This window comes from Bombina bombina, chromosome 1, assembly GCF_027579735.1.
Source record: "Bombina bombina isolate aBomBom1 chromosome 1, aBomBom1.pri, whole genome shotgun sequence".
NCBI classification, from domain to species: Eukaryota; Metazoa; Chordata; class Amphibia; order Anura; family Bombinatoridae; genus Bombina; species Bombina bombina.
Window position 1 is genome coordinate 172,512,603 of NC_069499.1, and position 27,798 is coordinate 172,540,400.

General features: G+C 34.4%; 1 protein-coding gene across 1 annotated transcript in view; it reads left to right on the top strand.

Moving 5' to 3' along the window:
• Nucleotides 1-27,798, top strand: part of LOC128636604 (glutamate carboxypeptidase 2-like) — a 345,394-nt gene that overhangs the window by 261,688 nt on the left and 55,908 nt on the right. The window contains exons 15-17 of the mRNA XM_053689599.1: nt 860-1,112; nt 5,547-5,628; nt 23,155-23,247. Of these exons, the coding sequence (XP_053545574.1) occupies nt 860-1,112; nt 5,547-5,628; nt 23,155-23,247 (428 nt within the window). The remainder of the gene's footprint in view (nt 1-859; nt 1,113-5,546; nt 5,629-23,154; nt 23,248-27,798) is intronic.

Here is a 27,798-nt window from a genome sequence, read left to right on the forward strand (position 1 = left end):
ACCATTGCTTATGAGGAATGGACTACAAATCCTCAGGTATGCATCTCGTTTGCAGCAGGTGATAACAGGAAAAGGGTGCTCTACTAAGTACTAAAGATGCTTGCCATTAAGGGATTGAAAAAATTTGAAACTGCAGAATTTATGAAAAGTTGCATTTTCAGTTGAATTTGAGGAACCACTTGAAGCATTCATTGTGTTGAGCTATTTCAATTGCTTTTGTTTAATTTGTTCATTGCAAACAGCTAAACAGCTGAAAGTCTGTAAATTTGACAATAAACCCGATTTGCAATCAGGAGTTGAATAATTTTGATTACAACTATATATATACACACACACACTTTTAAACCAAAATATCTGCATTTTCAGCATTTAGAATCACTAAAATTCCCACAAATTTATGAAATTTTGAAGAAATTAGTTCACACAATTTAAAGATATAAGCACTGGAAATACAGGGTTTAACACTAAACGATCCGTCATACTTAAAGTATACATACATACACAGTAACCAGTCCTTACCAGTTTAATGTGCTATGAATAGTTAGCATTCTATTAAAAACGTTTGATCATCCAAAACAACCTTCTCAATTTAAAAACATGTAATTGGAAACATTAATCTTCATCTACCCAGATAATAGTAAAAAAAAAATATACACTCTTTATATAGTATCCCCTTTTTCTCACCCTCTTCTTTTTCTACATTTTTATTACATGGTAAATTTGTATATGGAGGGATTAAGCTAACAGCAGGCATAATGTATTATAATTTAGGTCACTAGAAACAAATGTTAAGAACCAGTGACATAACCATATGAATAATCAGTAAATAAATCATGGTCATTGATTTCATGTGTTTTAGAAATACTCGTTGTCTTCATATCCCATGTATCATTCGGTGTATGAGACAATGGATCTAGTGTCACGTCTTATGGACCAAGGCTTCAAGTACCACCAAGCTGTAGCAAGACTGTGGGGTGAAATAGCTCTACGTTTGGCTGATGAAGTTGTGCTTAACTTGGATTGTGTGCAATATGCAAAGACCTTGCAAAGGATTGTCTCTGATGTACAAAAGACATACGGAACTCTGCTGGAACAACATAACTTAAGTCTTGGTAAGGTAAAGCAACGTACACAAAAACATAGACTCAATGCAACTTGTATCATTATATGTGGGCCAAATAAAGTGAAGAATGTTAGTCTCAACCCTCCAAAAGATAAGAATAGTAAGGTTCCCACCAGGGTTCCTGCACAGTGCTTCATTGTGTATGGCCTAAATTCACCAAGAATAGAGTGTCATCCTCAACAAAGATTATATTGAAATCAGAAAAAATGATACCGCTACATTGGCCTGCTATGTTGTTCACTCATTTACTGGAGACAGTTTACTTGTAATGATATTAGGAAAAGGTACATAAATAATGTAACATTACAGAAGCAATGAAATACAAGCTCATTAAGACAGCATAAGGGTTATGTACCAAATGAAATAGGTCAGACAAAGTCACCAGATACATTATTTATGTAATAATACTGCTCCTGGCACCGTGGGAGGGGAGCTCTGTACACTTGTACAGTTGCTGACACAGTTACCTGTGGCACCTTGGTGATGCTGATTAGTCTGTTTTAATTTAACATCTAGGACTAATTTTTGCCACTCCTCTCATATGGCTATTAGCAGCTCAGACACAGTAGTTACACCCACATAACCGGGTCTAGCCGAAGGCTGTAAGAACAAAGACTTGCCCTGCTGTTTCAGTTACATACTTTATGGAGAGCTCTAGAGAAAAAGTCACTAAGGCAACTTAGTGTAGTCGCAAATTAAAAAATAAGTCCGTTATCAAAGAGACTATTAAACAAAATATATTACACCAGAGTATAAAACATGTGAGGAAAAGCAAAACCAGTCAGTGGAGAGTTGAGTAAGATTAAGTAGTGGTGAATACTCCAACCAAACAGCTCCGTATATGAGAGTGACAAGACACAAGTGAAGGTGGTAAGTTTTGATGACTAACTGGTAAGGCTTTCCATCAATGTATTGCTTTAGCTCCAACCACATAATTATTCCCAAAATAATTCATTATTGTGAGATACTGAGCTAATAGACCATAACATTTTGTATTTGTTGCTGTTAACAGCCTCTACTCTATTTACCTGTGATATGTATTTTTTATGTTTTTCGGAATGTTATACTATAGATTCATAACCTATTTTTTTTAATGATTTGTAATTTTAGTTGCAATAAAAAAAAGATCTATTTGCCTTCATATGGTTAGATACTGAGATAAGCAGCTGTTTGCAGGATTCGGAAGTAGCACGCCTATTGAATTAAACACGCATCAGGATAGCGCAACCTCACAGCTCTGGTTTACTATTAAGCTAGAATAAAAAGTGGCACAAAACACAACAAAAATAAATTGAATGTACAGTTACACTCATAATAACACTAGCCAATAACAGTTATTTTAAAAAAAATTGCAACAAAAAGTTATAAGGGCTCAAAGATAAAAGGTCTCAGTTGTTAGAAAAAAAAAAAAAAGGAAAAAAAGGCTGCAAAGGGCTTTAACATAGAGATACATACATGTACATGTCTAAATATGTTTATATGTGTGTACAGATACATTTATTTGTGTATATATGTATTTATAGACATATACACACATATAAACACATAAATGCATATGTTTACATAGATAGACATATATATAATATAAGTGCATTGGTGCCCTTTGCAGTCAAGTAACCGAAAACATGAAAAATCATATTAATTCATTATTCATATTTAATAAAGTGTTTAACCGTGTATGTGCTGTAAATATTTCACATTCCAATGTTCTTCATATAGAAAAATATGTTCTATGTATTTTTATATATATGTATACATCTGTATATATCTATAACATTTTATAATCATCTATATATATATATATATATATATATATACAGTAGATATATATATATATATTGTACCAAAATACCATCATATATAGAAATATGTATTTATGCATAAACAGAACATATTCTGCAATGTGATGAACATTGGAATGTGAAATATACATATTTTCATATCAGGTTAGTGCACTTGAGAAAATGCGATCGGGTTTGCAAGGGAGCCTTTTGCAGTCAAGTAACCGAAAACAGGAAAAATCATATTTATTTAATATTCATATTTAATAAAGTGTTTAACCGTGTATGTGCTGTAAACATTTCACATTCCAATGTTCTTCATATAGAAAAATATGTTCTATGTATTTATAAATATATATATCTCAAGAACATATATGAGTAAGAGAGAAGCAAAAAAGATATTTTGCTTCAAAAAGACAGGGAATTCAGCACTCTTTTATGAAAGGATACACAGCTGTATAATAAACAGAGTATCAATTTATTGGTACAGAAAATTTGCTACATAGACACTCTTCATCCCCTGTAAGATAAACAAGGCACCTATAAACTGGTGCGTAGGCCAAAACAGCCTAAGCTGAAACAAAGTGTCTAGTGAAAAAGTTAATAAAATATTCACATATGTTACACATAGAAAACCTGACCGGTCAGGAAAGCAAAGTACCTTCAAATACGTATCCACAATTTTAAAGAAGCTTATAGAGATGTATGTAGGAAAACCACACCCAACTGCTCACAGAACCCCCACAGTTATGAGGGACCGTGGGGATCTAGGTTTCCAAATGTATACCTATATGCTATGAGAATACAGTGTTAGCACATTATAGGCAGTAGGCTTGCTATATAAACAATAAAAGCATGAAAATCAATCAATATATAGAGTAATATAGTGATCCACACAACTACACCCTGCTGCTCACAGACCCCCATATAAGTATAAACGGGGCTCAGTCTGGGCAGGTAATCAATTGGGATCCAAGTTGTGGGAATAGATTACTCTATGTGTGTAGACATACAGCCTAAGTAAAAATTTCATACATCCTTAAAGCCAAATATTACATAGCCAAAGCACAGGATGCTCAGTACCTCCCACAACACCACTTGAATGTTGAGCGGTTTGTTTACTTTTAGCGGAACTTTGTGAAGCCTCAAGTCTGGATAATACACAGATGAATACGGGGGACCACGGCCTCTGGCTTCAGCAGCAACTACCCAGAACTATAAAGGTGTAGTATTGTGTGACACCGTAGCTGACAATTAAGCAGTATACGAATACATTTGATACTTTACAGCCACAGAAACGCCTATTGAGGCGTCGCTCTCTGCATCCGCAACATCTGTTTTCAGAAATATAGGAGAACTCCCTATGATTCCTTCAATGCTTAAACTTGCATGTTTGTTACAAGGAACTTATAACAGATGACCAAGGGATGCTTCCTATATTTAATGCTATCCTTTGACTATGTAATATTTGGCTTTAAGGATTATGAAAATTTTACTTAGGCTGTATATACATATACATAAAAAAATATATACATATTTTCATATCAGGTTAGTGCACTTGAGAAAATGCAATCAGGTTTGCATAGGAATAGGGTGTTGGGTTTTCCACTTTTTGCTCTCCATTGAAGTCTATTGGGGAATGTGTTAATACGTCACAATATTCTAACTTTTGTTTTTTGTGCACATCGGGCTAGTGTGCAAATGAAAACTTTTTAAATTCAACTTGTAATACACTCGATACCTGATGCAACCAAACTCATAATCTAGCAAATATTTGTCAGAGACATCAGGTTTAATTCAATAAAACTCATAGTTTTGGTGAGATTGTAACCCCATACCTTTTTTCACAGGAAGCTGTGAGATTCATAAAAAAATGGGTATGACTTCATAAGGGGTGTGAGTTTTGAGCTTAGCCCCATAGAAACTAACGGTCTCATCCTTTTAACCATTTAGCAAGAATCTCACTGTTGCTTCTAAGCTTTATAAGCATGTATTGGTAGCAGATGATGGCAGTAATCACACCCACAAACACCCAAACATGCATAAATACACATACATATGTGCACAAGCTTACAAACACACATACACCAAAACACCTACACTAATACTGTATGCACAAGTACACAAACGACACAAACACACACATATCAACCTAAACAAGGTGAATATTAATTCGCTGATAGTGTTGTACTAATCTTTACTCCCTTTGTTAAAATATTACACACATTGCTACTGATTCTTTTCCAGTTGAAAATTGTATCAACCTTTTTTCTACAAAATCCTTGTCAATTCAGTTTGGGACAAACAAACCATACTTATGTTCCAGAAAACACAAAGCCATTGTTCACACATATATAAAACTAACATTACACTGTCCCAAGAAATTCTTACCTCTGAATACCCTTTAAGATAATAGAAATATGTGCTGATTGTTTAAGTTCCAAATAACTTCCAAACAGGATTTTATTGTTCCCAATTGTCTATCTTGTAAACTGGTTTCCCACTATGCAGTTTTATTGAAAGCTAAAATAATCAACCAATCCAAACACAGAAAATATTGTGCCAAAAAAAAAACAAGAATCAAAGCCGACTAATAACATCTTTCAATACAGTTGATTTATAAAATGTTACTTCCTGTACAGATGCAGTTAGGAAAGCAGCCTCTGAATTTCAGGAAGCAGCGAACTCATTACAGAAAAGGGCTGAAAATGTTGACAGAAAGAAGTAAGTAACTAACTAATGTAGAGGGTATATCTGCAAGCCTTGTTATAGGATGCACAAAACAGAGGCCTTCCAATGTAGGCAAATGTTCACTTATATGACTTTTTTGTTCCCAGTCGTTAACTTTTTTAGCCAAAATGCTTTTATGGAATGTAAAATGCATAGTAGTGCCCTTTAAACAATATGCACACATTAAAACCTAGATGTTTAGAAAACTATATGTACTGAAATTATTTAAAAAAAACTATAATAATTGATTTTTTTTTAATTAGAACATGTCTAACTCACTGAGAGCCACACATTTGTAACTTCCGCAAAGGTCAAATTAATTAGGACTGCAACATGTTTTCCTGAACAGGCTACAAAACAATAGGCTTGACATTTTATGGTATTTATTTATTTATTTGGTTTATTTTTATTAGCTTGAAGATATTAGACTTTTAGGACATATAGAAAATATGAACTCAATGCTGCACATTCACAGGATAATGAGGTTAATGAGTATAGACTAGATAAGCCACAAAACAATTAAGTTGCTATTAAAGGGACAGTCTACCTCAAAATGTGTTTTGTTTAAAAAGATAGATAATCATTTTTCTACCCATTCCCAAGTTTTGCATAGCCAACAAGGTTATATTAATATACTTTTTATCTCTGTGATTACCTTGTATCTAAGCCTCTGCAGGTGGCCCCCTTATTTCAGTTCTTTTGACAGACTTGCATTTTAGCCAATCAGTGCTGACTCATAAATAACTCAATCTGTGTGAGCACAATGTTATCTATATGGCACTCTCTAGCTGTGAAAAGTTGTCAAAATGCACGGAGATAAGAGTCAGCCTTAAAGGACTTAGAAATTAGCATATCAGCCTACCTAGGTTTAGCTTTCAACAAAGAATACCAAGGGAACAAAGTCAATTGGATGCTAAAAGTAAATTAGAAAGTTGTTTAAAATTGAGTGCCATATCTGAATCATGAATGTTTAATTTGACTAGACCAAAACTTACACTCATGACAACATTTATCCACAGTTTGGCTGCTCATCACAAATAACAAAGGAAGCTAAAAGTCAATACTATTTTGGGACTGTATAGTTTCACCTTAATATTGTTATGTATATTGCAATATAAAACACCTCCAGGTTCCAATCCCATTGCTTATCAGATATTGCTCTGTAAGATCTCATGTACAACCTTGATTGACAGGGAAGCAAGTGAACAACACAATGGGCTAGATTACAAGTCAGGCGCAAACAGTTTTGCGCTAACGCAATCGCATTTTTGTGATACATTTTCATTCCGATGACATTACAAGTGTAGCAAAATCGTGATTGTGCTAGCTCAATCGCCTTTTATGCTTTAATCCTTTTCACAATCTAAGATCTGTGGGTAACTGGTTTCCAAAACTAAAAAGTTGCACAAACACTTCAAATATACATTACAAAGTACACTTACACTCATAAACTACTAACCCCTAAACCGCCATCCCCCAACAATGCAGTACCTAAATAAACTATTAACCCCTAAAACACATGCACGAAAATATAAGTGATTGTAAGATGCTATGCGCAGAAAGCATTGTAATGTGATTTATATTGGCTGCATTATTTAATTTTTAAAGTGCGCCCCCTGCTCCCTGCTAACTTCGCCCTACACAGCGAAGTGTCCCTTTCCAGCCTACTCCATTACTTTCAATAGGAGACACCTCTCCACTTGCAGGGACTGCCCATTTTTTACAATAATTCCACCAGGGAAGCCCCTGTTTGGGTAGGCGTAAAAAGTCATTTCTGAACTTACTAGTTTTGGGTGATTGAGCCCTTAGCCTTCTATGCAAAAACCAGTGGCGACTCCAGAAACAATATATGGGGGGGGGGGGGCACATAAGATACCATAGTCAAAACTGGGGGGGGGCACTAATAATTTTCACCACAAAATCATACCACTGAAAAAAATAAAAATGATATATATATAAAAATAAGATTCAAAAATACCACAGTAATGCGGTATGAAATTATACCTTTTTATTGTACTAACCTAATACTTAAAAGACAAGCTTTTGAGAGTTTTTCTTTCTGCCTCAGGTATTGCTTCAGACTTGATAAAGAGAGGAAAACTCTCAAAATCATTTCTTTATAGTTTAAAGCAATTTCAGCAAACTCCAGGACTGTGTTAATAATCCCCTATGTTAAATATGTCACTAATGAAGACCAATCAACAGACTACTATGTACCATGTACCAATTTAACGCAACCAGCCACTTCCTACTTCAAAATAAAAAATAGGTGCACACAAACACACAATCAGGCACACAAATAGGCACATTCATACACACAGACAGGCACACTCAGGGAGACACACACTTAGACAGGCACATTCAGAGACACACACAGGCACACTCAAAGTCTCACTTAGACAAATACACACTCAGGGACACCCATGCAGGTACACTCAAACACTCACTGAGACACACAAATAGCCAACCTTAGTACTGTACAGTGTCAAGACAATGAAACATAATTGGCCTCCTATCAGAAATGCAGTAGTGATTGATAAAATATACAATAAAATAGAAGATACAGGTATAACTCAGTGTAAACTCTAGCAGCCTTACAAAATGCCATAATACATCTAATACCTAAAAAATATAATCCCTCAATCATTAATAGAGCAAGACGTATTAAAAAAGACTTTGACAGCCTAATAATACATATAGACATTACACAAAAGTGCCACCAATACTATACAATACATCTATATAGTCTACGGCCTCTAATCCAAACTAAAACATCCATCTAATATATATAATGAGCAAATAAAATGCATCAAACTACAAATATAGCACAATCTGCTGCAAATAAGGTGCATAATTCTCAGCAATATACATTTATCATGTGAAAATAAAGTGCATACCATGATTAAACTAAACACATCCACCATATGCACAGTATACAAGCTGCAAACACATGGACCATTAGTGTAAAGTGCAAATTGTGAGCACATAGGCCATGTGCACCAAGTGCGCTTTTTACCAAGTATTCTTTAGTACACAGCCCAACATAAAACTCTGTGTGGATGATCTTTCAATGATTATGTAGTCTGGTTATTAACTATATCCAAAGGAATCCATTATGCAATTTCAAGTATCCATATTTACCTGTAGTTAGATATACTGATACTTTTTTTTTTTTAGGTACTTGCTGATACCAATACTTTTTTTGTAATGTAATGTGGCAAAGAGAAGGGAACTTTTTTAACTGTATTTTAACATTGGCTTGCTATTCAGATCAGGTAGTGATTATGGCATATGCACACACACTAATGCATACACAAACTCATGCATACACACACTAATGCATACACACAATCTAATGCATACACACACTAATGCATTAACACACACACTAATGCATAGACCCACTCATGCATACACATTCTGTAAAAAAATAAAATACTATAGTGCTATTTTAATTTAAATAGCTTTTAATTGTTTTTAGTCCTGAGTGAAAGAGAATATTTTACCATCTTTGTAGTAAAACTTACTAAAAAAAGCTTATCTCTAGGGTGTTAAAAATGCCACCTAAATGTGACGGGTGTGTATATATATATATATATATATATATATATATATATATATATATATATATATATATATATATATATATATATATATATTAACATAGTAGATAGTAGATAAGGTTGAAAAAAGACTGAAGTCCATCGAGTTCAACCTATACAAATCTAAAATACTTACAAAAAGCTCCAGTTAAGCTTAAATAACCCCATTAAAATGTGACCCATTTAATACTAGCAATCATATCCATGAATTTTGTTTATATACAGAAATTTATCCAGACTATTTTTAAATGTATCTATGGTATTGGCATTCACTACCTCCTTTGGTAATGAGTTCCACAATTTTATTGCTCTTACAGTGAAAAAACGTTTCCGTTGCAGGAGATTAAATCTCCTTTCCTCCAACCTTAAATTATGACCTCGTCAGAACCAATTTTCTTGGAATAAAAAGAGCTTCTGCCATCTCTGTATATGGGCCTTGAATATATTTATATAAAGTAATCATGTCACCTCTCAAGCGCCTTTTTTCTAAAGAGAACAGACCCAGTTTGGCTAGCCTCTCCTCATAGGTTAATTTCTCCAATCCCCTTATTAGCTTTGTGGCCCTTCTCTGAACTTTTTCTAGTTCTGCAATATCTTTTTTAGCAATCGGTCCCCAGAACTGCACTCCAAACTCAAGGTGAGGTCTTACCAGGGCTTTATATAATGACAGAATTATGCTTTCCTCCCTTGAATCAATGCCTCTTTTAATACATGCTAGTATCTTATTAGCCTTTGAAGCCGCTGCCCTGCATTGTGCACTCATCTTTAGCTTGTTATCTATTACTACTCCCAAATCCCTTTCCTCCTGTGTTTGGCTAAGTCTTGTCCCATTTAAAAAATACATAGCCTGCTTATTTTTACTTCCAAAATGTAGAACCTTACATTTTTCCGTATTAAATCTCATTTTCCATTCACTTGCCCATAGTTCTAATTTTAGCAAATCCCTTTGCAAAGAGAGTTCATCCTGCTCTGACCTAATGACCTTACTTAACTTAGTATCATCTGCAAAAATAGAGATGTCGCTATTTAATCCTTGCTCCAAGTCATTTATAAAAATATTAAAAAGAACAGGGCCCAGTACTGATCCCTGGGGGACGCCACTGATTACCTTTGTCCAATCTGAGTATGATCCATTTACTGCTACTCGTTGCTCCCTATCTTTTATCCAGTTATTTATCCATGAGCTAACATTTTCAGCTATTCCCAGTCCCTTAATTTTGTGCATTAATCTCTCATGTGGCACTGTATCAAATGCCTTTGCAAAATCTAAGTATATCACATCAACTGATTCCCCTTTATCTATATTTTTACTTACTTCCTCGTAGAATCTAATTAGATTAGTTTGACATGATCTATTTCTCCTAAAGCCATGCTGATTAGAACTCATAATCTTGTTTACACGAATATGCTCATCAATATAATCCCTTATAATCCCTTCAAATATCTTCCCCACTATTGATGTCAGACTAACTGGTCTATAGCTTCCTGGATCATCCCTGCTTCCCTTTTTGAAGAGTGGCACCACATCAGCTTTACGCCAATCCTGGGGTACCATGCCTGAGGATAATGAGTCTTGAAAAATTAAGAGTAAAGGTTTGTCTATAACAGTGCTAAGTTCACTTAACACCCTTGGGTGTATTCCATCTGGGCCTGGAGTTTTATTTACCTTAATATTTTTTAGTTTTTTCCTGATATCCTCTAAACAAAACCCAGTTAGTGGTATGGACTGGCATGTTCTATTCTGTTCCAAAGTATCATTCAATGGTTCCTCTCTTGTGTATACTGAAGAAAAAAACTGGTTTAGTACCTCAGCCTTCTCCCTGTCATTATTTATCATGCTACCCTCCACACATTTTAATGTACCTATATTATCCTTCTTAGACTTTTTGCTATTTATGTACTTAAAGAACCTTTTAGGGTTAGACTTAGAATCCTTGGCAATTAATTTTTCATTTTCAATTTTGGCTAATTTGATTGCTTTTTTGCATGCTTTGTTACATTCCTTATAAATATTGTATGCTGAGTCTGTACTATTTTCTTTTAATAATTTAAATGCCCTACGTTTTTTCCTAATTTCTTTTAACACATTTTTATTTAGCCATAACGGCTTAGTTTTTTTATTTTTATTTTTATAACCATATGGTATGTATTGATATGTATATTTATTTAACACATTTTTAAATATTATCCATTTATCCTCTGTATTTTTATTAGAAAATACATTGTCCCAATTTATATTATTTAATGATTTCCTTAAATCGTTGAATTTTGCTTTCTTGAAATTAAAAGTCTTAGTTAAGCCTTTAAAACACTGCATATGAAAAGAGATTTCAAATGTGACCATGTTATGATCACTGTTACCCAAATGTTCTTTAACTTCTATGTTTGATATTATATCTGTATTGTTTGATAGCACTAAATCCAATATAGCTTTACTCCTAGTTGGCTCCTCTATTAATTGTGACAAGAAGTTATCCCTGAGAACATTTAAAAATCTATCCCCCTTAGCTGAATTACTAGTTTCATTGGCCCAGTTTATATCAGGGTAGTTAAAATCTCCCATAATTACAGCACTGTTATTAGCAGCCTTACCTATTTGGATAAATAGTTGAGTTTCCTCCGGGTCACTAATGTTGGGAGGCTTGTAGCATGTTCCTAGTAATATTTTTTTAGGATTTTTCCCCCCACTCTTTATTTCAACCCACAGGGTCTCTACATTGTCACTTGTATCATAAATATCTTCCCTTATTGTAGGTTTAAGGTCAGGTTTAATATACATGCAGATTCCTCCACCCCTTTTATTATTCCTGTCCCTCCTAAATAATGTATACCCCTCTAAGTTAACTGCCCAGTCATGTGAATCATCCCACCAAGTTTCAGTTATACTGATAACATCATAGTCCTCTTCTGCAACTAAGAGCGTCAGCTCCCCCATTTTACCTGTCATGCTTCTTGCATTTGTTGTCATACATTTAATTTTCATGTGCTTTCTGCTGCTACTTGGTGTACTTTCCTCTATACTTTCTAATGTGACATTTCTTAAGTCATCCCTTCCTTGAGATATTAAGGGAGTGACATATTCAGACACTGATCTCTCTGTTCTATTTTGTTCTAATTGACCCTCCCCCCCTTTGCCTAGTTTAAAAGGTTCTCTAAACGTGCTACCATCCTTTCCCCCAACACACCTGCACCCATGTCATTCAGGTGCAATCCATCCTTACTGTACAATTTGTACCCTAGTGAAAAATCAGCCCAGTGTTCTAAAAAGTCAAACCCCTCATTTTTACACCATGTTTTTAGCCATGAATTAACAGACCTTAGCTCCTTCTGCCTTACTGAGTTAACACACGGCACTGGTAATATCTCAGAAAATATTACTTTGGAGGTCCTTGCTTTAAGCTTGCTACCTAACTCCCTGAAGTCATTTTTTAGGACTCTCCATCTCCCACTGATTTCTTCATTAGTACCAATATGCACCATGACTGCAGGATCAGACCCGCATCCCTCTAACAATCTATCAATACGCTCCACAATATGCCTAACACGAGCCCCTGGAAGACAGCAAACTGTTCTATGTAAAGGGTCTGGATGACAAATTACCCTATCAACCTTCCTTATAATAGAGTCTCCTACCACCAACATCTGCCTCTGGCCCTGACTTGTATGCCCCTCTTCCATGACTGAAGGACTGCCCACCATAGTATGCTCCTCTTCCACAGCTAAAGGACTGTTCACTATACTAGGCAACACGGCCCTCTCTGACACTGCCACCCCTGAACTGATATCCCCAACATCTTCACTTAATCTTGCAAATCTATTGGGGTGTACCAGCTCAGAACTGGCCTGTCTCTTCCGCTTACTTCGCCCTCTAACTGTGACCCAGCTACATCCTGGAGTCTCCTCATCTGAATCCTCCCCATTCCCACTGCTGGAACCATTAACAACCAGCTCAGTCCTATCCATTTCCCTTTCAAGTGTCTGAATTTCATGTAGTGTTGCAATTCGTTCCTCCAGATCCCCAATACGAGTTTCTAAAGAGACAATATGCTCGCACTTGCCACAAACATATAATCCCAGAAGCGGCTGCTCCAGTGATGCAAACATGTGGCAAGCTGTACACTGAATGAGATTCTCACACATTCTTAATAAAAGGTTTAACTTAAAAGTATAAAATAAATATATTTCCCCTTGGTTACCCCAAAACCTTGTTTGCCTAACTACCTTGGTTAGCTAACTATTATACTTAAACAGACAATGTTACTTTAACAGAGAATCAATACAGCAAGCCTAAAAGAGCAAGCTCACAGAGTAAATGTGCTAAATTTATAGACTTGCAAGGCCCAAACAGGTGAAAATAATCCCACCCCTAATTACCCACACAGACAGAAAAACAAAAAAAAATTTGAATGCTAGAAATAAAGTTATTTAGTTATTTCCTTTTTTTAAAATAAAAATGCAACCCTTGCAAAGCAAATAATTTATAAAATAGCTTGGTTAGCTATTATACTTAAACAGACAATGTTACTTTAACAGAGAATCAATACAGCAAGCCTAAAAGAGCAAGCTCACAGAGTAAATGTGCTAAATTTATAGACTTGCAAGGCCCAAACAGGTGAAAATAATCCCACCCCTAATTACCCACACAGACAGAAAAACAAAAAAAAATTTGAATGCTAGAAATAAAGTTATTTAGTTATTTCCTTTTTTTAAAATAAAAATGCAACCCTTGCAAAGCAAATAATTTATAAAATAGCTTGGTTAGCTATTATACTTAAACAGACAATGTTACTTTAACAGAGAATCAATACAGCAAGCCTAAAAGAGCAAGCTCACAGAGTAAATGTGCTAAATTTATAGACTTGCAAGGCCCAAACAGGTGAAAATAATCCCACCCCTAATTACCCACACAGACAGAAAAACAAAAAAAAATTTGAATGCTAGAAATAAAGTTATTTAGTTATTTCCTTTTTTTAAAATAAAAATGCAACCCTTGCAAAGCAAATAATTTATAAAATAGCTTGGTTAGCTATTATACTTAAACAGACAATGTTACTTTAACAGAGAATCAATACAGCAAGCCTAAAAGAGCAAGCTCACAGAGTAAATGTGCTAAATTTATAGACTTGCAAGGCCCAAACAGGTGAAAATAATCCCACCCCTAATTACCCACACAGACAGAAAAACAAAAAAAAATTTGAATGCTAGAAATAAAGTTATTTAGTTATTTCCTTTTTTTAAAATAAAAATGCAACCCTTGCAAAGCAAATAATTTATAAAATAGCTTGGTTAGCTATTATACTTAAACAGACAATGTTACTTTAACAGAGAATCAATACAGCAAGCCTAAAAGAGCAAGCTCACAGAGTAAATGTGCTAAATTTATAGACTTGCAAGGCCCAAACAGGTGAAAATAATCCCACCCCTAATTACCCACACAGACAGAAAAACAAAAAAAAATTTGAATGCTAGAAATAAAGTTATTTAGTTATTTCCTTTTTTTAAAATAAAAATGCAACCCTTGCAAAGCAAATAATTTATAAAATAGCTTGGTTAGCTATTATACTTAAACAGACAATGTTACTTTAACAGAGAATCAATACAGCAAGCCTAAAAGAGCAAGCTCACAGAGTAAATGTGCTAAATTTATAGACTTGCAAGGCCCAAACAGGTGAAAATAATCCCACCCCTAATTACCCACACAGACAGAAAAACAAAAAAAAATTTGAATGCTAGAAATAAAGTTATTTAGTTATTTCCTTTTTTTAAAATAAAAATGCAACCCTTGCAAAGCAAATAATTTATAAAATAGCTTGGTTAGCTATTATACTTAAACAGACAATGTTACTTTAACAGAGAATCAATACAGCAAGCCTAAAAGAGCAAGCTCACAGAGTAAATGTGCTAAATTTATAGACTTGCAAGGCCCAAACAGGTGAAAATAATCCCACCCCTAATTACCCACACAGACAGAAAAACAAAAAAAAATTTGAATGCTAGAAATAAAGTTATTTAGTTATTTCCTTTTTTTAAAATAAAAATGCAACCCTTGCAAAGCAAATAATTTATAAAATAGCTTGGTTAGCTATTATACTTAAACAGACAATGTTACTTTAACAGAGAATCAATACAGCAAGCCTAAAAGAGCAAGCTCACAGAGTAAATGTGCTAAATTTATAGACTTGCAAGGCCCAAACAGGTGAAAATAATCCCACCCCTAATTACCCACACAGACAGAAAAACAAAAAAAAATTTGAATGCTAGAAATAAAGTTATTTAGTTATTTCCTTTTTTTAAAATAAAAATGCAACCCTTGCAAAGCAAATAATTTATAAAATAGCTTGGTTAGCTATTATACTTAAACAGACAATGTTACTTTAACAGAGAATCAATACAGCAAGCCTAAAAGAGCAAGCTCACAGAGTAAATGTGCTAAATTTATAGACTTGCAAGGCCCAAACAGGTGAAAATAATCCCACCCCTAATTACCCACACAGACAGAAAAACAAAAAAAAATTTGAATGCTAGAAATAAAGTTATTTAGTTATTTCCTTTTTTTAAAATAAAAATGCAACCCTTGCAAAGCAAATAATTTATAAAATAGCTTGGTTAGCTATTATACTTAAACAGACAATGTTACTTTAACAGAGAATCAATACAGCAAGCCTAAAAGAGCAAGCTCACAGAGTAAATGTGCTAAATTTATAGACTTGCAAGGCCCAAACAGGTGAAAATAATCCCACCCCTAATTACCCACACAGACAGAAAAACAAAAAAAAATTTGAATGCTAGAAATAAAGTTATTTAGTTATTTCCTTTTTTTAAAATAAAAATGCAACCCTTGCAAAGCAAATAATTTATAAAATAGCTTGGTTAGCTATTATACTTAAACAGACAATGTTACTTTAACAGAGAATCAATACAGCAAGCCTAAAAGAGCAAGCTCACAGAGTAAATGTGCTAAATTTATAGACTTGCAAGGCCCAAACAGGTGAAAATAATCCCACCCCTAATTACCCACACAGACAGAAAAACAAAAAAAAATTTGAATGCTAGAAATAAAGTTATTTAGTTATTTCCTTTTTTTAAAATAAAAATGCAACCCTTGCAAAGCAAATAATTTATAAAATAGCTTGGTTAGCTATTATACTTAAACAGACAATGTTACTTTAACAGAGAATCAATACAGCAAGCCTAAAAGAGCAAGCTCACAGAGTAAATGTGCTAAATTTATAGACTTGCAAGGCCCAAACAGGTGAAAATAATCCCACCCCTAATTACCCACACAGACAGAAAAACAAAAAAAAATTTGAATGCTAGAAATAAAGTTATTTAGTTATTTCCTTTTTTTAAAATAAAAATGCAACCCTTGCAAAGCAAATAATTTATAAAATAGCTTGGTTAGCTATTATACTTAAACAGACAATGTTACTTTAACAGAGAATCAATACAGCAAGCCTAAAAGAGCAAGCTCACAGAGTAAATGTGCTAAATTTATAGACTTGCAAGGCCCAAACAGGTGAAAATAATCCCACCCCTAATTACCCACACAGACAGAAAAACAAAAAAAAATTTGAATGCTAGAAATAAAGTTATTTAGTTATTTCCTTTTTTTAAAATAAAAATGCAACCCTTGCAAAGCAAATAATTTATAAAATAGCTTGGTTAGCTATTATACTTAAACAGACAATGTTACTTTAACAGAGAATCAATACAGCAAGCCTAAAAGAGCAAGCTCACAGAGTAAATGTGCTAAATTTATAGACTTGCAAGGCCCAAACAGGTGAAAATAATCCCACCCCTAATTACCCACACAGACAGAAAAACAAAAAAAAATTTGAATGCTAGAAATAAAGTTATTTAGTTATTTCCTTTTTTTAAAATAAAAATGCAACCCTTGCAAAGCAAATAATTTATAAAATAGCTTGGTTAGCTATTATACTTAAACAGACAATGTTACTTTAACAGAGAATCAATACAGCAAGCCTAAAAGAGCAAGCTCACAGAGTAAATGTGCTAAATTTATAGACTTGCAAGGCCCAAACAGGTGAAAATAATCCCACCCCTAATTACCCACACAGACAGAAAAACAAAAAAAAATTTGAATGCTAGAAATAAAGTTATTTAGTTATTTCCTTTTTTTAAAATAAAAATGCAACCCTTGCAAAGCAAATAATTTATAAAATAGCTTGGTTAGCTATTATACTTAAACAGACAATGTTACTTTAACAGAGAATCAATACAGCAAGCCTAAAAGAGCAAGCTCACAGAGTAAATGTGCTAAATTTATAGACTTGCAAGGCCCAAACAGGTGAAAATAATCCCACCCCTAATTACCCACACAGACAGAAAAACAAAAAAAAATTTGAATGCTAGAAATAAAGTTATTTAGTTATTTCCTTTTTTTAAAATAAAAATGCAACCCTTGCAAAGCAAATAATTTATAAAATAGCTTGGTTAGCTATTATACTTAAACAGACAATGTTACTTTAACAGAGAATCAATACAGCAAGCCTAAAAGAGCAAGCTCACAGAGTAAATGTGCTAAATTTATAGACTTGCAAGGCCCAAACAGGTGAAAATAATCCCACCCCTAATTACCCACACAGACAGAAAAACAAAAAAAAATTTGAATGCTAGAAATAAAGTTATTTAGTTATTTCCTTTTTTTAAAATAAAAATGCAACCCTTGCAAAGCAAATAATTTATAAAATAGCTTGGTTAGCTATTATACTTAAACAGACAATGTTACTTTAACAGAGAATCAATACAGCAAGCCTAAAAGAGCAAGCTCACAGAGTAAATGTGCTAAATTTATAGACTTGCAAGGCCCAAACAGGTGAAAATAATCCCACCCCTAATTACCCACACAGACAGAAAAACAAAAAAAAATTTGAATGCTAGAAATAAAGTTATTTAGTTATTTCCTTTTTTTAAAATAAAAATGCAACCCTTGCAAAGCAAATAATTTATAAAATAGCTTGGTTAGCTATTATACTTAAACAGACAGTGTTACTTTATATATTTAGTCATTCCTACAATTAGTGAATAATTATAAAGGTTTCCTAAAGAGCAAATAGTTGCATATACAGTATATGTGTGTGTGTGTGTGTATAAACTCACACACATCCTGGTACACACCTCACCCACTTCTCACACACACTCATATACACACCTCATACCATTTATGAATCACTGTAATCATATGCTCTTTTAACTTATACAGGCTAACCCATTTCACTGTGACAAAGCTGATTTTATTAGTTTTTCAATAACTGCATTTACTCATTTAAAAATTAAGAAGTATGCAGAAATATCCAAATATGGCATAACATGGTGGTAATATGTATATCATAATCTATAAACTTGTGGAACATGCAGAAATCCTATACAGTTACACATTTATAATCACTACTATCAACAGGACCATCTTTAACACAGGGCAAAAGGGGCAGCTGCCCAGGGCCCAGTTTCTGTTGAGGGGCCCAAGAGTCCTAAAAAAAAAATTTTTTTTTTTTTTTATGGTTCATACCAGACTGCTGATTTGACATGGGGAACACACACATTCAGTCCTAATACTGTCACAGTCAAAAGTACTCTGCTTATATATATATATATTTTTAAACTGTGCCAGACCATGCCGGTGTCATGTGATATGCCAAGCTATTGCCATGTGCTGTTTTAGATGTGCACTGTGCAGCACTGAATGCAAAGCCCTAACTCGGCATCCATTCATTCCCACTGCATCATAAAAGGTCCTACTGGGGTTACCACTGTTACCAGGTAACTGCTCTGGTGGTAGGGATTGTTTCTGGGTAGGGCTGACTGTTGACGCATGCAGCAGAAAGCTGGAGTGGCAAGCACGTGAGGATTTGAGCATCTGTGCAGCTGCATACACTGCTCTCTTCAGTCTTGAGGCTGTGTGACTCATCTCACACTGTATCCATGCAGCCTTGGACAGACAACATCCAGTCTGCTGGTCCCCTTAGCCCTGCTCTTTCTGCTGTGGCCCTAAGATCAACTAACTGAAGTTTGCTAGGGCAGTGTTTTTCAACCAGTGTGCCGTGGCACACTAGTGTGCCGTGAGAGATCCTCAGGTGTGCCACGGCAGACTGACAACAGTGTGACATATTTTTTAAACTTTGCTTGTTTTTTACTCCCAGTGCAGGGATAGTTTGTAGGAGGCATGGCATAACAGCACAATACATACAGTATGTGTGTGTTTTGTGTATGTGTATATATATATGCTGTATTAGGCTACAATGTGTGATTTTTTAAAAATTTTGGGATGGTGGTGTGCCACAGGATTTTTTAATGTAAAAAAGTGTGCCACGGCAAAAAAAGGTTAAAAATCACTGTGCTAGGGGAACAGTGCTTTGTAGAAAGGTGTCAGTGGAAAGAATAAGTGAGTGCACACACACCCCTCCCCATGCAGCATTGTCTAGTGCAAGGTGAGAGGGAACTTGTTCCTAGCAAAGAAGTGACATCTGCTGCTGTAGCTGATGTATAGTGTCATGCTGATACTTCACACATTAATGTAAGGTTTATTTTTATAGTTTTTGTTTTCTCTCTGTCTCAGATTTTACAGCTTCCCATAGTAGTTCTGCTGTTCCAGTCAGTAAACTTATACTGCACCTCCATGCTTCCTCCTCAGTCTTTACCTTGCTTTGCTCCTGTTGGCTGCCCTAAATCTCTTTAACCAACTAACCTCACACCAGAATCACATTCTAAAGAATATTAAATGAATCCACAGTGGAGGAATTTATATATTTATTTACTTAATAGTACTGCTTAGGTTCAGTTTAACATATTGCAATTTATTTCATTTTTTTAAATGATTAGCTCAGCAGTCGATAATCCACTGCTGGGCTAATAATAAAATAAAAAATTGATTTAGTTGTTTTTTTGGGATGTTGGGGTGGAGAGCGAAATTGCATGGGGGGGGGGCCCAAGAAAATTTTCGCCCAGGGTCTAGTCAATATTAAAGACAGCCCTGAATATCAATATGCACATCTGTCCTAATACACAACTTTAACTGGAACAGTGTACACACAACATTATATTCCACAATACCATGAGCCTTTTAGTACTCATTGTTTTAACATGGAAATTAGGCTCATCACACAAGTTTCAAACTTCATCCTTTAGTATCCACATGCCGTGCCACTGATCTTTGACACTAACCATGCAGTGCAGTGTCGCCGACACCTACCTACAATTATTAACCCCAAATCTGCCACCCCCAACGTTGCCACCACTATAATAAAGTTATTAACCCCTAAATCTAAGTCTAACCCTAACCCTAACACCCCCTAACTTAAATATAATTTAAATACATCTAAATAAATATTGCTATCATTAAATAAATTATTCCTTTTTTAAACTAAATACTTACCTATAAAATAAACCCTAAGCTAGCTACAATATAACTAATAGTTACATTGTAGCTAGCTTAAGGTTTATTTTTATTTTACAGGCAACTTTGTATTTATTTTAACTAGGTACAATAGTTATTAAATAGTTATTAACTATTTAATAACTTCCTAGTTAAAATAAATACAAATATACCTGTAAAATAAAACCTAACCTAAGCTACAATTACACCTAACACTACACTATAATTAAATAAATTACCTAAATTAACTACAATTAATTACAATTAAATTAAATAAATTACGAAAAAAACAAACACTAAATTACAGAAAATAATAAAATAATTACAATTTGTTTAAACTAATTACACCTAATCTAATCCCCCTAATAAAATAAAAAAGCCCCCCAAAATAAAAAAAATCCCTACCCTACACTAAATTACAAATAGCCCTTAATAAAACCTAACACTACCCCCTTGAAGATCACCCTACCTTGAGACGTCTTCACCCAACCGGGCAGAAATGGTCCTCCAGACGGTCCAAAGTCTTCATCCTATCCGGACAGAAGAGGTCTTCCAGATGGCCAGAAGTCTTCATCCAGGCGGCATCTTCTATCTTCAATCATCCGGAGCAGAGCGGGTCCATCTTCAAGACATCCGACGCGGAGCATCCTCTTCATTCGACGGCGACTGGAATAATGACGGGTCCTTTAAATGACATCATCCAAGATGGCGTCCCTTCAATTCTGATTGGCTTATAGAATTCTATCAGCCAATCGGAATTAAGGTAGAAAAAATCCTATTAGCTGATCCAATCAGCCAATAGGATTGAAGTTCGCATCCTATTGGCTGATTGGAACAGCCAATAGAATTGAGCTTGCATACTATTGGCTGATTGGAACAGCCAATAGAATGCAAGCTCAATCCTATTGGCTGATTGGATCAGCCAATAGGATTTTTTCTACCTTAATTCTGATTGGCTGAGAGAATTCGTCAGATTAGGGGTTAAAAAAAGTGTTTGCGATGTGGGGGGGTTAATAGGTAGTTTATGGGTGTTAGTGTACTTTTTATCACTTTATTTAAGAGTTTTATGTTACGGCGTTAGCCCATAAAACTCTTAACTACTGACTTTTAAATGCGGTAGGAGTCTTGACAGGAGAGGGTGTACCACTCACTTTCTCCAAGACTCGTAATACTGTCGTTAGGCAAATCCCATTGAAAAGATAGGATACGCAATTTACGTAAGTGGATTTGCGGTATGCTCGAGTCGCGGAAAAAAAGTGAGCGGTACACCTGTACCTGCCAGACTCGTAATACCAGCGGGCGTTAAAAAGCAGCGTTGGGACCTCTCAACGCTGCTTTTTAAGGCTAACGCAAGACTCGTTCAAATTGTGTTTGTTTTTTTTGGTTTCTTTTCTATGGCAAGTCAATTTATGAGAAACATTTGTATTAGTAAAACTATTTAAGTTACATTTACAGTTATTTAGTGCTGGTAAACCCAGAAAAACTTCAAAAATAAATACAACAAAATGCCAGCAGAACAAAAATGAGATTTCCACAGGGTACAGCTGTTGAATCAGACATATTTTTAAAAAATACCTGCAAAAATGTTTTCCGAAGGGCAGTAAAATTTTTGATGAGGGCTCTCAATATAAAATATCTGGTGGGTTTTTGTGATGCACAGTAAAAAATTGAAGATTTTATGACATCCCAATGAGCCGCTTCAAGGACAAACATTTTTGTGATAAGGTGTATTTTAAGTTTTTGAATTTTTGATGTCTCAGGGATTTATATGTTCAAATTATTTATTCTACTCTGCAAACTTTGAATGGTGCTGTATTTTGATGAAAGTGTTTTTTGAGATCCATGACACAAAGGCTTTTACAACTAAATTTTCATTAATGACAGTTAAAATTGCAGTGGTTAAAGGGACATAATACTCATATGCTAAATCACTTGAAACTGATGCAGTATAACTGTGAAAATATCACCTGAGCATCTCTAAGTAAAAAAAGGAAGATATTTTACCTCACAATTTCCTCAGCTCAGCAGAGTAAGTTCTGTGTAAAAGTTATGCTCAGCTGCAGCCCAGCTGCAGGTAAAAAAAAAAATGAAGAAATGAACAGCAGCCAATCAGCATCAGCAGTGCTGAGGTCATGAACTCTTTTACTGTGATCTCATGAGATTCCACTTAACTCTCATGAGATTTCATTGTAAACTTCCTTACACTGAATAGGGAAATAAGATAAGTGTGCACGTAAGCTCGCTCCTTCCGCTGTCCCAGGACAGACATACTGATTTGTTGCTTAGAAGTCCTTTACAATTGGATGTGGCTACTGAGAAACTTTTGAAGTAAAATATCTTTCTTTTTTACATAGAGATGTTCAGGTGATAGTTAGCTTTTTACAGCTATACTGCATCACTTTCAAGTGTTTAAACATTTGGGTATTATGGCCCTTTAATGTAGCATATGGTTTAATCAGTTATTTAGGTTGTTTAGGTTCATCTTTAAGAATAACAAATCTAACAGCATTTTCTGTTATTTTCTAGTCAGCTGGAAGTGCGGAAGATAAATGACCAACTAATGCTTCTTGAAAGATCTTTCATTGATCCCCTAGGAGTAGCTGGAAATCTCTTATACAGGTAATGAATGACATACTGCAGGCAGGGACAGAACATTGAGACACTGGCAAAACAATATTCACAATAGTGACATAAACTCTTACAGCTTCAAGATGGGCAATGTGTTATTTATAAGGATTTTTATGATGTATTGTTATTAGGGATGGGCGAATGTGTTTATATTCAAATTCAAATGTTAGAACAAATGTTATTGTAGAAATTTGATTAACATAATCGAATGCTGATAAGAACGAATATTCTTAAAAATTCGGTAATTGAATGCTATTTACAGTTTTTGAATGTCACTTTCGATTTCGAATTTCATAATTAGATTGAATGTCCACCTTCCAAATTTCGAATGTAACATTTGAATTAGCAAATACTATTCAGATGTTCAAAAGTTTGTGTGGTAGGGAATTTAGTAGATTGAAACATAACAAATATATAAATTTGAATGTTTCTATTTGGAATATTGCATAATTTGAAAATTACATTTAAAGAAAGCATTAGAAATACTATTATGAATATATAAATTGGAATTGTTCATATTTGAATATTGCATAATTCAAATCAAATTTGAAATTGAATATTACATTTAAAGAAAGCATTAGAAATACTATTACATTAAACAAATGTTAGAATTTTGTACAAACATTCGAAATTCGTTTCGAACAAACGAATGCATTAATATTCATTTCATTTTTCGAATGTTGCAAAACATCTGTACATCCCTAATTGTTATTAAAGGAACAGGGAACATGGAGCCAACAATTAAAAAAAAAAAATGTCCAGTTTATCAAATGTACACCTTTTTGTAGTCTTTGTCGAACCTTAGATACTTTTTATAAAAGCATAATGAGACAAACATTAAAATAATTAAATTGGGGGAAAATCTGTAACTGCATCTTTAAAGTATAATTCTGACTTTCATGTTGCAGTACAATTTTTGTGAAAAAAATGCCCTTAATTTTATTCACTAAATCCAATTCCTTTCTTACATTATGTCTGCAGGGTTGCATTTGTTAATTTATGAAAATGTTCCTACATTTTAAATGCAGTCTTTAAACGGGTGGCAATAAATATTCAAACTCTTCAATTTTCAAGCATTAGAATGTATTTGAGCATAGGGCTAGGAATACACTTTAGGCCAGGGGCTACAACCAAGGTTAGTGCTAGAATTAAAGCTAGGGCTATGAATAGGGCTATAATAAGGTATAGGGCTAGAAATAGGGCTATAATAAGGTATAGGGCTAGGGATAGGGCTATAATAAGGTATAGGGCTAGTAATAGGGCTATCATAAGGTATAGAGCTAGGAATAGCTAGGAATGTATTTGAGCATAGGGCTAGGAATACACTTTAGGCCAGGGGCTACAACCAAGGTTAGTGCTAGAATTAAAGCTAGGGCTATGAATAGGGCTATAATAAGGTATAGGGCTAGAAAACAGGCTATAACAAGGTATAGGGATAGAAATAGGGCTATAATAAGGTTTAGGGCTAGGACTAAGATGCTTAAACTAGACTTAGGGACAAGGTTTTGGACTACAGAAGGGGTTAGGGCTAGCTTTAAATATAAGGTTAGGGTCAGGGTTAGGGCAATATTAGGGTTTAGGGATAAAGCTAGGAATATAGGTAGGACTAGGGTTAAGGCTAGGGAAATGATTAGAGGACTGTAACCCCCAAGGCTTAAGAAATGATTAGAGTTAGGCTAGAACTAGGGTTATGGCTAGTGATAGGATTAAAGTAAGTAGCTAGGACTTGTAACATAACACACCTTATACTTTTAATGGATAGAGCAGAGCGGAATTAACCCATTAATTGCTTAAGCCTTGGGGGTTACAGTCCTCAATTTATATTTCTAAAATGATTTCTGTTTAAACAGTAGCTTGTATCTGTCACCCCCCCCCCCCCCCAGTGGAAACATTATTCGATGAATGAACTAACTTTCATATTAAAATTATTGGTCATATAAGTCAAATTAAAATGTCTGGCCACTGCTGATTTTTCATATTCCCTAATGTTCCTTACGTGTTCCCTAATTCTAGACCTCAGTTCTCTCGTTGTTTGACCAGTATATTGTAAAGAACAATGTTTACACGCCAAAAGATAAACTACAAGTTCTGCAGTTTGCATATAACTTATGTGTAAATACCTGACCTGTTACAGTACTGTTACAGTACTTTTAAAGCCATTGCCCACGTGTAAAAAACCACATGTGATGCCACATGTGATACAGGGACCATGACCACATCTATAAGTCCCTTTCTTTTTAATCCAATTGCTCTCATCAGTATTATCAGAGCGAATCAAACTAGGGGATAATCTAGAGGAAAGCGTAGAAGGTCTTTTGGGCACAAATTTACAAGCACCAATATAGGATCTAAGACTAGTATCCTCCTCAAGTAAATGAAGATTCTTCTTCTTCACAATAGAGAATACTTGATGAAATTGGATTGAATATTCGGTCGAAAAGACCACTGTCTCCTCCGTTATAGAATCCTTTCTCCTTGACCCTTGAATTAACTCAGACTGGGACTTATTCCTTATTTCATTATAGGTTTGATTGAGCAATTGCTCATCAAATAATGCACTAGAGTTGGTATTTCTGCGTAAACGCATAAGCTGACCCCTGGGAATCAATCGTATTAAATGAGGTGGATGACATGACTTTGCATGCAAAATAGTGTTCCCAGTTGTCAGCTTATGGAACGTATCACTTATGACAACACCCTCACCAGCATCTCCTTTTAAAGCCAGATCAAGAAAATTTGCTGCAACACCATAGGTGTCACCAACAAATTTGAGATTCAACTCATTCTGACTAAGGTATGACAGAAAACCAACATAGTCAAAGGGCTCACACACTGAAATAGTATATCCCAGAATTAAATGAAGAATTCTTTTAATTGAGTGTATTTTTTTACCTCCATCTGTTTAGCACTCAAATGTTATTCAACATGAATTTTACTGCAGACCCTTATAAAAAGTCTAAATTGAGGCAGTAAGCGCACCTGTGCTATCCAACATGCACACATGACCAGCAAAAAAATTAATACTTTGGACTTGTAACATATGTTCAAAAATGGAAGCACTTTATGGGTAACAACATATATATAATGTGCTAAAAAAATGTTTAATGGCAGTAACATTTTGGTGTTGTTATTTTGTGTGGCAGTATTTTGCCAACATTTCTACAGGAAATCAAACATTCATGGGTTTTAAATGCCACTATTGTCTTGTAGGAATTTGTATTTACTGCCCAGCCTGTGATTTTGTTTTCTTTGCTATGTACGTGAAATCTTAACTTTAGGAAAGTGTGCCAATTCATATGTTGTTACTTGGGGCTGTATGTGTGAGTCTGCATGTTAGAAATGTTACAATGAAACACAATGGGCCAGATTACAAGTGGAGCGCTGCTGTTTGCTCAAGTAGCAATAACCGATTTGCGACCGTGCTAACTTGCGCAAGTATTACAAGCTGAAAGTAAGCACGTTCGCTTGAGCGCAATCTAAATTTATGCACATCAGGATAGCGTAACTGAAGACCTAGCGTAAGGATTAACAGTAACAAAAAATTGTGCAGCAGACAAATACTTTAAAATAAAGTGTTACACTGATATAAACACTATCTAATACAAATGAACATAAATATTAATAAACATATTTTGTAAGGGCTAAAAGGTATATTGTATATGACAAGGTGTTTTAATAGAAAGTATTATGTGTATAGGTATATATATATATATGTGTGTGTGTGTGCCTATATGTGCATGTATATTTGTATTTACGTATGTATTTATATATGTTTATATATACACATATAAACAGATATATACACACATGTATATACCTATTCAAACACACACACACATATATTTATTTACTCACAGGAATGGTATATATATATATATATACACACTTTGGAGCCTTTTCCACTCAAATTTCTTAACACAAGAAAAAGTATTTTGATTCAATTTTAATATTTTATGATGTGTATTGCTATAAATATTTTGCATTCCAATTTTATTCCAATAGCAGAAAATATTCTTAGTATTTTTAAATATATATTTCATATATATCTGTATATGTCTATACCTGAGATATAAAGTTATAGATATATATATTTAAAAAAAAATCAGATATATATAGAAATATATATTTCTTTCATGTAAATAGTCCATGAGCTAGTGACGTATGGGATATACAATCCTACCAGGAGGAGCAAAGTTTCCCAAACCTCAAAATGCCTATAAATACACTCCTCACCACACCCACAATTCAGTTTTACAAACTTTGCCTCCTATGGAGAGGGTGAAGTAAGTTTGTGCTTCATTTTCTTCGTTGATATGCGCTTCTCAGCATTTTTTTAAGCCCAATTCCTCTCAGAGTACAGTGTTTGTCAAAGGGATGTGAAAGGAGTATCACCTATTGATTCTATGGTTTTCCTTACAGGAAATCTTTTCAAAGGTTTTCTGTTATCGGTCGTAGAGATTCATCTTCTACCTCCCTTTCTAGATCGACGATATACTCACATATTCCATTACCTCTACTGATACTGTTTCAGTACTGGTTTGG